At 44.0% G+C, this 12,820-nt stretch overlaps 1 protein-coding gene across 6 annotated transcripts in view; it reads right to left on the bottom strand.

Moving 5' to 3' along the window:
* Positions 1 to 12,820, bottom strand: part of DNM3 (dynamin 3) — a 359,404-nt gene that overhangs the window by 260,748 nt on the left and 85,836 nt on the right. For all 6 annotated transcript variants that reach the window (XM_083157019.1, XM_083157020.1, XM_083157022.1 and 3 more), the window contains one exon: positions 3,947 to 4,060. In XM_083157019.1, coding sequence (XP_083013145.1) covers positions 3,947 to 4,060 — 114 coding nt within the window. The remainder of the gene's footprint in view (positions 1 to 3,946; positions 4,061 to 12,820) is intronic.

Genomic DNA, 12,820 nt, shown 5'->3' with positions numbered 1-12,820 from the left:
CGGTGGTATAGTGTGCCGCAAGAGATAAGGGGCTCTGCTGGAAGCCGGAGGTGAGCCGCAGCATTGGAGACCCTCTGGCACTGAGCACTGGCGCACAACACACAGACACAGGAGACCCTTGGGCACCAGAACTCAAGACACTACCACTACTACTTTCGGAGCCGGGGCGATGACACTGCAACTTCTGGCATCAGCGCACCAGTCGTTGCTGGAGCCGAAGCGGGGCACAGGAGAACTAACACCTCTGTCCGAGCCTGCTGTAGCAGAGGAGACCCAGTACTTACAAGGCAGGTGAGAAGTAGCCCTGCACAGCGCTGCTAGTACTTTGGGGGATCAAAGTATCTATTTAGAGATATATCTGTAGATAGATAGATAGATAGATAGCACTTGTGGCATGAAGGACAAAGAAAATAAATGATCAAGCATGTCATATTGCCAGCATTTCAGCAGCTTGTGTGTCATCTTATTTACAGTATTACCTGCTTGACAACTGGTATATATTATGTTACGGTATATATATATATATATATATATATATATATTTCGATATTTTATCCTTTGAGGGCACTGGGTGTAGCATCTAAAATGGAATCAATTTAATTTTTATCAACTAGATAAGTAAAATATTTTATAGAAAATAAATAATGTGAGTCTATTATAAATAGTTGTACTGCATAAAAACCATAAAGCGTACATTGGAAATGTAATGGAAGCTCTAAATATGTAAGAGAAATAGTAAGCAGGGTTATCAAACTTTGCATTATTCTCTATTTGGCCCTCTGCCAATATAAATGTAAGCCGGAAACTCCACTGTCATTATTATTAATGGTGAATCTACTGCTTTCAAAGAGCATCTTTGGAAAAGACGTAATGGAACCCATATGATTTCAATCATGAAACTTTTTTTTTTGCTATTTGTAAGAACACCTTCTACGCATATATACAGTACATACATAATATATTGCTTGGAACATGAGATCAAATATAATAAACCCAGTTCATATAGTTTAAGTTGTCTTGTCTACAGGACATGCATATTAACGGTCTTCCAGGAGAGAGCTATGGTTTGTGAATGGGAGAAAAAAGGTTAATCTAAAATATTTTCCACTATCACAATCTCTATCATGCAGCAACAGAAAACAGGCATAATAAACGATAATGGTATGTCCACGTGTCTGTCTGGATGCAGCACATGTAGTTGAATCACAGCTAAAGTTGTTTTAGGTTAGCCTGGGCTACCTAATGTATTTGTGAAGGAAATTGCTAAAAAAGGACTGTCTATTTGTTGGCACACTTAAAACAAAGAAAATTTAAATATAACGTTTAATTCATATTATTAAACTTGCCTGATTTATACAATATAACATTTTTTTATTATAGTGAAATAAAGAATTCAAATAGTGATAAAAAATTCATGTCTCTCTGTGTGCTCATTAATTTTATTGATGACTGTTTTTACATACCGGTATACTGTAGGTCTGTACATCTTATTTTAAGAGACTGGTTATATATAATAAGATATTATTGCAGATATAGAAATATGACTAATTACAGCTCATAAATTTAAAGTGTTAAATATTGTCCCCTGGATACCCATTATTTCAACTTCTGATAATATAGTTGCTTTGCATCAAAGAAATATATAAGGAACAATATATATATATATATATATATATATATATATATATATATATATATATACATACAGTTATACTCTGAAGTTATATTGAAAATATCGTCCCAATATGGTAAATACAAAATCTAAGTTGTTATTGGAAGGAGACAATAAAGCTGGCCATACACTAGTGCAATTTGGCCATTTTTCATCCGATTCCAACGGATCGGGCAGAGAAATTGGAGGAAAAGTGGCAAAATCGCATTGTGTTTGACATCCTGTCCGATCTGATGCGCATTACTGTGCGCATGAGGTTAGAGATCGGTCCTGCTGCAGGTAGGATTCATTGAGATTGCAGGCATCAAGTGTTTTTAGCACCTGCAATATATTGCATGCGATTTGTTTTATATAACCCTATTTCAGAACAAAATCAGATGGAAGGACTACCAGGGGGCTGCCGGGGGAGTTCAGGGGAAATCAGATGGAGACTTAAGGCCTAGGCAAATTGCAGCAGTAGTGTATGGGGGCCTTAAGAAGGACTGGGTACAAATAATGGTAGGTCCAATTTTGGCAGAGGAATACTATGGAATTGTACACAGATTTTCACTCTAATAAACCAATCACAGTACAAAATGTCCTAAGCCCCCCATATCAGCTCTTCATGACATCTGTGTCTTTTCTTTCTACATCATACACAGGTAATAATAATGCTGTTAAATATCTCCCATACTTCCAGTGTGTAGAACTGATTTATAGCATGTACAGTATCTATTCTCCAGTTTGACTTTAATGGACATAAATACAGAAAATACATTTGACTAGGTTTTCAGAGTATAGCACTATGTATTTATCATTTAGATGTGGTTGGAGTTGCTATTACTGCTGCTTACATAGAGGCAGCAGCGACATCACTAGTAAAGTATTGCTGCAGAAGATGTCACACCTCCTGCTGCTGCATTGATGATTCAAACTGCGTCCTAGGGTCTTCTCCAACACCATCAGCTGGCTGTGTGCCCCATGGGCTCGTACAATCCAGCTGCAAGATTTTCTACAGAGAGGCCAGGAAATCTCCATCCACTGACAGAGGTCCTGCTCTCTTCCCTCCCCTGCAATGCCGGTGACACACCTCTGATTTAAGAAACTGAGGCCACTTCTGCCCCCTCCTCGCCCTCAAATGTCATCAGAATATCAATCACTAACAGTCTGATGCTGTCCTGCGTCTGCCATCGCAGACATGTACTGTACACATGTACCATGTGCACTGCAGATGGGGCAGATGTAACATGTGCAGAGAGAATTAGAGTTGGGTGGGGTTTTACTTCAAAGTGAGATCTATATTGCAGTGTAAAAATAAAGCAGTCAGTATTTTCCCTGCACAGAAACAATAAAACTCACCGAAATATAATTCTCTCTGCACGTTACATCAGCCCCACCTGCAGTGCACATGGTTTTGTCCATTTGAGAAGGAACTTGCCTATGTGAGTGAACCAGAATAAGGGACAAAGAGGATTATCACAAATCCAGTATATTAGGTGGGTGCAGGTCAGATAGTATTGCAGTCCAATGTGTAATCCATAATCCAGCAAGGAGACAGCACACAGTACACCAAAATTAAGGTCCAGTTAACATGTATTGTACAGTAAAAATCTAATGGAGACTTTTTCATAAGGAAACAATGGAATGGCTGTCGGGTCTCACATTTGGTTTATGATGTGCCTTGCTGCTGTTATAAGTACACTTTTCTCTTAGTTGCCTGTGTTTGAGAGAAAAGGCAACTAAGAGAAAAGTGTACTTACTGTATAACAGCAGCAGGGCACATCACAAACCAAAAGTGAGACCCGACAGTCATTCCATTGTTTCCTTATGTTTTTTACTATACAGGCAAAAATCTTAAATTAAAAAGTCTCCCTTACATTTTTAAGGAGACCATCCTCCCATCTAGCACAACCATAGGCTTCTCTGGAGGCCTTCAGTTTTTCAGCCCTGGCACCCTTGTACTACATCTACATGTGAAAATAAGGAGATTATCCCCAATGTGGGGACGTACCTCACTGGACAAGACACTAAATCCTGTGGATCATTCTATCAAGTGTGTTGTGAAACTGGCACATGCCCAATATATTGCACCACAAACAAAATATAATTCAGAGAATATATGGAACGACGGTGGCCACAGACTAGAAAGCGGTTGTCCCCAAAGACTGAAGGAGAGGAGTTCATCTATAAGTACACAAGGCAGTACTAATAAAACCCAACCATAATGAAGTCCAGAAACAAAAGTTCTTACGTTTTCTGCGTTTCCACTTCTGTTGTTCTCCTGGTCTCACTTACCTCATCATCTTTATACCAGGACAGGCTTTCTGCAGTGAGGATAAACCAATAGTCCTTGGATCCTCCTTTCATGATACTGATGTTACTTATAGTCAGCCATCCCTTCCGAATCACCTGCACAGAAGCAGTAAAACAGACGCGTCAGTGTATTTCACATTTTGTATATCATTTTTACAATGACAACAAACTATGCGCCTGATTCAGACCTGTGCGCTCAGCAACGTATATTCACTGCCCAGCAAGTAGGTAAAAGCAGCCTGCCAACCATCTGCCCCCGACCCCCCCCCCCCCCTCACAGAGTGAATCTCTGCTTACACATCCCCTCACATTCGGCCACAAGAATGAGGAAGGATTAGATTGTCGCTCACCATCAAATAATTTTTCCACTGTTAGTAAAGAAAAGCCGTCCTGGACTGACTTTTCTAGCATTCGCTTCCCGATGAATTTGGGTCAGGCACTGATATGATGTGACATCAGCTGCCCGCCCCAAGCAGACATGGGCACGTCTGCGTTCCCAAGGGTATGCGCAGCATTGCTATGTGTGCACCCATAGAACGCTGGGCGTTTCCCTGCTTCCGCCAGAGAGAACATTCCAGTGAGTGTGAAACTCACCAAAGGAGTTTGCACATGCGCATATTCGCCCATGCGCAAACTCCAAACATCAGCCGGTGAAAAGAATTCAGACCCTTTATACTCTACATATTAAAAGGTAATTAGCAGATTTCATCAGTCACACCATCTGATTTAATACAGTACATTGTATTTTATTACCCCTTTTAATATACTGTAAGGTTGATCATGGGGCTAACAAATTAAAACCACTAAATAAATTTAAATAGCATGACTAGGGTGGCCAATACCGGGATTGGGAATGGCAGCATCCCAGGATTTGGCCCCAAAACTCCTGGGATTTCCATCCTGGGATTTTGTCATTAGACTGCGCTCAGACACTGTACGGCTGTTCCCAATACCACGTCACTGCCGTCCGCCCACTTCTGTCGTCCCCATGCGCACCAGACCACCCATGTTAGGAGGTACGCTTTCTCTACCGCACACCCCTGCCTCCTGCTCTGACCGCTGCTACACTGGTAAGGGAATGTGTGGTGTGGCCGCTTTAGGGGGGTGGGGGTGTTTTTTTTAAATTAGAGATGCCAATCCTGGGATCCCCGGATTGAACATTTTTCAATCCCAAATCCCGGGATTGAAAAAATGCCCCGGGATTGGCATCCCTAGAATAGAATAGAATCAACTTTATTGGCCATGTATGCTTGCGCACACTAGGAATTTTTTTGTGGATTACAGTGCAGCATCAAGCAGGGATGAAAAAGGGGGGGGGGGGGGGACATTACATATATTACATAAAGACATTACATTCATTCCATTTCTAGCTACGACTATGGTGGTCAGGTCGCCAAGTAGGGACACGTTGTTTGGCTGTTGATATTGGGATTGCATTCGCTTTGATTGGATTGTTCAGGTGATGGACGGCTAACGGAAAGAAGCTTCTTGTGGATCTGGACGTTTTGACGGGGATCCGCAAGAAACTTCTTTCCGTTAGCCGTCCATCACCTGAACAATCCAATCAAAGCGAATGCAATCTAGCCATGACTATTTAAACTACTAGGTAAAATTTAGCACAGATGGTTGGCAATACTGCCTCACAGTGCTAGGGATGTTTGATTACTGATCATGGCACATGGGTGTGGGGTTTGTTGTATGCCCTACTTGTGTTTGCATGGGATCTGCTTTTTTCCCATAACATATTGGTATGTTAATTGGCTTCTGACAAAAAAAACAAATGTGAGGATACTGTAATCTCTCCCTCCCCACCTCCCCAGTAACAGCTGTCAGACACGCTCCCTGGAAAGTGATGGGCAGAACTTTCACTACAAGCTCCACAGTGGCAGAGCTCGTGAAAAGGAGCCCGTCTAATCCAGCGTTCTGGGGTCAGGGCCATTGTAGTTTTTATACAAACCCTGGGCACCTATCATTATACTGTAAATAAAAAGGATATACAGTATCATTTTAGCCTGTGAAGATGTAATCCCACCGATACTTCAGTTGCATGAAAATACTGTATCAGAAGGTTCTGAACAGATAATGTATACATAATGTTGCAGTGAGGCAGATGTAGTATCCTTGCTGTCGTTGTTTTGTCTCACTCTGCTTTATTCCCGGAGTGCGCACTTGCCACGGGACAGATATGGAAGTTGCTGGCATGAAATGGAGCAGATCAGGAAGAAGGGAAACACATGCACCAGTAGCAAGGACAGAAGATAATATTGCAGCTGTCAGCGGGGTACACTTGACAGGATGAATGAAAGATGACATGGTTCCTTCCCGATAGGTTTCAGTGAGCACGATTGGGTTGCCTAGTGTCCTATTCCGAATTCCTGCAGACTTTACATGGGTACAGTAACAGAAGGAAGTTACTTTGAAAGATTACTTACGCTTGTGAAAACACCCATCTCCCTCCCTTTCCCTGAAGAACAGGTCAACAGGAAAATATGCTTTTCTAAAAATGTTCTATTGTTAAACGAGCACAGATTTGTTACTTTTATCATGGAGCATCTATGGTCAAACTATCATGCAACAGACACTAATCAAGTGAAAAAAAAACGTACTGTACATTTTTTTTCCACGCAGTTTCGAAAAGCAACAGTTATCCACCTGTAGCGCTGCTTTACAGGGAAGCATTCACAAAATAGTTTCTTTTTGTAGCATTTTTCCAATTGTGAATGAGAAATTCCCCTTATGTCATCCACATCATTTATGCAAATATAATAAATAATAAAACAAAAATAGATTCCTTATGAAAGGGAGGAACCATCATTGTTTGACAATTAAAATGTCAAAACACAGTGTTCAAGTGTAAATATTCTCTCTTTCTCTCTCTCTCTCTCTCTCTCTCTCTCTCTCTCTATATATATATATATATATATATATCTCAATTCGTGTGTCTCCAAAACACTGCCATCTGTTGGCAGCTAGTGGAACTACATCTCTTTCTCTCTCACACATGCACAAACACAGAGGCAATCACAAGGTAACAGACTAGCTTTCAAAGCATTTGCTTTGAGAGGGCTTACTAGTATATATAAAGGTTGATAAACCTTGATAAAGGTTAAACAAACCGAAGTGTTGATTTGCACATCCTAAGCGTTGGTCTTTATTGCTGATACCAAGTCCCATTGAGTGCTGCTAACCCCCTGGCTGGCCTCTCTCTCTCACACATATATATATATATATATATATATATATATATATATATATATATATATATATATATATATATATATATATAGCTAAATACTCCTCACCTCTATTAGGTGAAGTACCGCCAGTGACCACTAGAGGCCACTTGATGGACCAAATTGCTGCTTAACAGAAAGTGAAAGCAAAATGATCTGTTTCAAACTTCCTGGATATGGAGAGAGAGGGAGCTGTGAAGACAGAGATTAAAGGTAGGAGCAGATAGGGACTAAGCCGTTATTTTGTTTGGCTTTTATCTAGTATATTATAAATCTGATATATTATCTGCATTGTGTCAAAAATAAAAGAATGTTATATCGGATGAAACAGTAAATACACTTATACCCCTTTCAAAAGGCAAAGCCAGGTTCAAGATTCTGTCTCCAACCCGAGTCTGGCACTTTCACATTAAACCCAGGACGCCCATCATACAGAGGGCGACCCGGGTTTAACACTTCTTATAACCCAGGTGGAATTGGCAGGTTAACCTCCCTGGTTTATAAATTGTGCTTTAAGAATCTACTTCGTATTTATTTAGCACCCTCTAGAACAGGGGTTCCCAAACTTTTTGGAATCATGGCACCCAGAAGCATCAGAATTATTTTGCGGCACCCCTAGGCTACAGGTTTCTCATTGAGAAAGTTAAAAACAAATATTAAGTTAAATATATTGTGTTTACATCTCATCCTTAGGGTCAGTTATGTGGTAATGGACAGGATTCACTTCTGTTTGTGCACAATTTGACTATTATGTTGGACATAAATAACTTGAATTGATCCTGGACCACCAACCCAGGGCACCCCTGCAAGTCCTCCAAGGCACCCCAGGGTGCCACGGCACACAGTTTGGGAACCCCTGCTCTAGAAGATAATACACAGGATCGGATTGGTTGGCCATAGCAACATCACAAGTGAAGTAGAATACACATCTTAGTAAATTTCCCCCGAAATCTCCTGCAGACCGAAGTCTCTATTATTATCAATATGGAGTGCAATCTGAACACTATGTACCAGCTTGATGCCATAGGTTTATGGGATTAACATATGGAATATGCCACTTTAATCCTTTGGAGGCATATTTAGAGGAGTTGGCAACAGGGCCGGTGCTAGGGGGTTCGGCGCCCTCCTGCAAACTATAAATTTGCGCCCACCCAAGCTTTACAAAGGGACAGTGCACACGGAAAGAAAAACATGTGATTGCACAAGGAAGGGGAATGGCCACACAATAGTACTCCTATTCCAAATTACACCACACAGTAGCACAATATTATTCACCTATTATTCACCTTACATATCTGTAACTAGCCATTTTGGTGCCATGAGATAAAAAACAGGGAGGGTTCGCGCCGTAGGCGCGTGCAAAAATGTAGGAGCGAGGCTTCACGGGGAAGGGGCGTGGTCACATAAAAATACCAATTACACCGTAATCCCCATAACACATTATGCTTCACACCTCAATGTCCATTACACATGATACCACACACAGTAATGCAAATGATACATTATGCCACACATCATGCCCCTTACACAATATGCAGCACACCATAATGCCCATTACACATTATGCCACACACCATAATTCCCCTTACAAAATATGCCATGCACCATAATGCCCATATGACATTGACACACATTATGCTACACATAATGCCCTAAGTACTCCTGCATATGTCCACATTTGTAGCATTGCTTATTCATAATGCCCACACCAGTAGCCCAAAGTAGTTGCTCTGCTTATACATAGTGTTCACACCAGTTGCGACATTAGTAGCACTGTGTAACCATATGCCCACACCAGTTGCAGACAGCAGTAGCGCTGCCTACACACCTTGCCAACAGCAGTAGCGCTGCCTACACACCTTGCCGACAGCAGTAGCGCTGCCTATACACGTGCCCACACCAGTTGCCGACATTAGTAGCGCTGCCTATACACATACTCACACCAGTTGCCAACATTAGTAGCGCTGCGTAACCATATGCCAACACCAGTTGCCGACATTAGTAGCACTGCCTATACAAATATGCCCACACCAGTTGCCAACAGAAGTAGCACTGCCTATACACATGCCCACACCAGTTGCTGACATTAGTAGTGCTGCCTATACATAACGCCCACACCAGTTGCCGACAGTAGTAGCGATGCCTATACATAACGCCCACACCAGATGCAGACACTAGTAGCGCTGCCTATACACGTGTCCACACCAGTTGCCGACAGTAGTAGCGATGCCTATACATAACACCCACACCAGTTGCCGACAGTAGTAGCGATGCCTATACATAACACCCACACCAGTTGCCGACAGTAGTAGCGATGCCTATACATAACGCCCACACCAATTGCCGACACTAGTAGCACTGCTTATACACATGCTCACACCAGTTGCCGACAATAGAATTGCTGCCTATACACGTGCTCACACCAGTTGCCGACATGAGTAGTGCTGCCTATACACATGCTCACACCAGTTGCCGACAGTAGTATCGCTGTCTATACACGTGCCCACACCAGTTGCTGACATTAGTAGCACTGCCAACACACATGCCCACACCAGTTGCCGACATTAGTAGCGCTGCGTATACACACGCTCACACCAGTTGCTGACAGTAGTATCGCTGTCAATACATGCGCTCACACCAGCTGCCGACATTAGTAGCACTGCCAACACACGTGCCCACACCAGTTGCCGACATTAGTAGCGCTGCCTATACACGTGCTCATATCAGTTGCCGACATTAGTAGCGCTGACTATACACGTGCCCACACCAGGTGCCGACATTAGTAGCATTGCCAACACACGTGCCCACACCAATTGCCGACATTAGTAGCGCTGCCTATACAAGTGCCCACACCAGTTGCTGACATTAGCAGCACTACCTATACACGTGCCCACATCAGTTGCTGACAGTACACACTTTAGTATCCTGGCATCTCATCCTCTCCTGTGTCCACTGTCTTCAGTCTTGCTCCCTCATAGCCCCGCCCCTTCTGCTTCGTGTAGCCCTCCCTCCACCTGTGTATCCCCGCCCCTTTCCGTCCGTACTGCAGCGCTGACCAGTGACCTGATGTTTAGGAGCCTGGACCTGGAGGGAGCTCTGTGCCTCCGTCGCTGCTGTGTGCCCTGCAGTGTGACAGGCGCAGCAGCAGCCGGCAGCCACAGAGAGTGACAGCAGGGGATGCAGAGCAGGGACAGCGCCTCTCCTGCCCGGCGCCTACCTGCTTTGCATCCTCTGCTAAGCGGGTAGCGCCGGCCCTGGTTGGCAACCACCATTAACTGTGTGCATGTATTTTAGATATGTCAAAGATTCCGCCTATACCCTTGAATGTAACTTGCATTAACACTGGTTACCAATACCGCTGTCCCTGCAAGTTACATCTACTACAGAGGGGATATTTATGTAAAACAAATATTATCCCCTATGTGATGTACAGTTAAAAATATTGAGGTACTTCTGCTTTTCTTATTACATATGCCCCGTAAATAGAATGAAAATCACTAAGAACTGAGCTTTTAATACATTGCTATGACAGCATTGTGCTGATAACCGTACATAAACCAGGGTTGCCTACCCTCCCAGAATGGCTGGGAGGCTCCCGAAAATCAGAACCCCCTCCCGGCACCCCGGAAAGGTGGACAACCCTCCCAGATACTGGCGGGCCCCCCTGCATCTCCCCACCGCAGCGTTAATTTCCCATAATTCACTGCTTTTTGGGGGAGGGAATTGCAGGATTTGCTTTCTAGGGACGGGGCTTGATGACGTCTACAGCGCCATGGCGATCGTGAGAAGGGGACGCGCGCGCACGAGAGGCGCGCGCGCCCCCTTCCGACGGCGCTTCCAAACGTTTCCCCGGGTCCCCGCCGGCTTGCCGGCGGTAACCCGGGGTCCCCGCCGCCTGCCCGCATCCCCCCTAACCCCCCCCTAACCCCGTCCGTCTCCCTGAGGCGGAGACGGACAGGGTTTCCGCCACGCTAGCGACGGAGACTGAGACGCGCGTGCGCGTGAGACGCACGCGCGTCTCAGTCTCCTCGCTGGCGAGGCTGCTGGCGGGTCGCCAGCGCGTACGTTCTGGCGACCCGCCAGCAAGGATGTGCATAGGCACATACTGTACATCAGGTCCCGCCCCCCGAAGTGCTGCTGACAGTCTCCTCTCTGGGCTTCTCCAGGAGATGAGACTTTAAAAGTAGGCAACCCTGACATAAAAAGAAACAAAGGGGACAGATACCTGGGTGTCTGAAAAGGGCGCCTGTACGAGTCTGCTGTGCCAAGCTGCAACCGATGGAAAAAAGGGGGTGTCAATCCCCTAAAAGTATACAGAATGCAAACAAGGGGTGACCTTTTAAAAAAATCCCAATAATACATGTATGACTGCAGCAATTTTTCATGAATTTTTTCTTAATAATTTTTTCATGATTTTTTACATAAGCTTCTTATAAGCTAATTTCATTATGTTTTAAATATACTATTGTGCAATAAATGTTCTTTTAAATTTCAAATTGTACACCTGCATTTTGTATCTAGCAGCGGGGTCCATCCCGCATGGGCACTGTGCTGTGGGTGCTGGTGGTGCAGCAGGGTCCATTTAGGGTCCATTCAGCGTCGGGGCAGTCCCTGCAGCTGATGAGAACTAATAGTTCCCACTATGCGCATGTCTAATAAGCGCCGTGCATATCAATGAGCCGCTCATTACATATGCAATCGGCAAGCGCCGTGCATATCAATGAGCCGCTCATTATATATGTAATGAGCGGCTCATTGATATGCACGGTGCTCAGTAGACATGCGCATAGTGGGAACAATTAGTTCCCATCAGCTGCAGGGACTGCCCGGACCCCGAATGCACCACCAGCACATGCGGGATGGACCCTGCTGCGTCCCCACTGCCCAGCATGCAGAGGGACCCAAAGTACTGTGCCCATGCCAGACCCCGCTCAGCAGTGCGTGAATCCCGCTGCCCGGATCCCCCACGCAGGTAAGTATCAGGGGAGGGTGGGCACAGGGCAGGTACCAGGGGAGGGGGGTATATACTGGTTAATTACCGTTTTGTAGCTTTCACAAGGGGTTCAATGTGAAAGGTACAAAAACGGTAATTAACCAGTAATATACCATTTACTACATGCAGTGGGAAAGGGGTTAAACCTGTTTTGACCCATTTAAAGAACCGTTTAAAAAAAACGGGTCAAAGCAGGTTTGGCAGTGGGAAAGCAGCATAAGTGAAATGTTCAGTGCAATTTCAAAGAGCCACAAGTGCCAGCATTAAGTGCCCACTGAACACAGGACACACTTATCGAAAAACTAGAAAAAATTAACTGGAAAACACCAGCCCCTGCAATACACTCGTTTACCCATTTATTACTCACTCAGATCCACAGGGAAGCTCCACTATCTCCACTAGCATCCACATCCTGTACTTGCAAAATAAAAACCCCATAAATGTCACAGAGCACATTTCTAAAGGAACATGTAGTGAGTGACAGCTTACAGCCGGTCAGTCATATACAAATGAATGGAGCATGTATTTTATCAAAAAGGGTCATCCACAGTGTTATTGCGCTGCTACTTTGTTCCTTAAAAGATGTGTGTTTATAGTGTCCTGATGGGCTACATCTGGTCTGCACTGACA

Source organism: Crinia signifera, chromosome 8 (genome assembly GCF_055691185.1).
Source record: "Crinia signifera chromosome 8, ASM5569118v1, whole genome shotgun sequence".
NCBI classification, from domain to species: Eukaryota; Metazoa; Chordata; class Amphibia; order Anura; family Myobatrachidae; genus Crinia; species Crinia signifera.
This window is presented reverse-complemented; position numbering and strand designations above follow the sequence as displayed.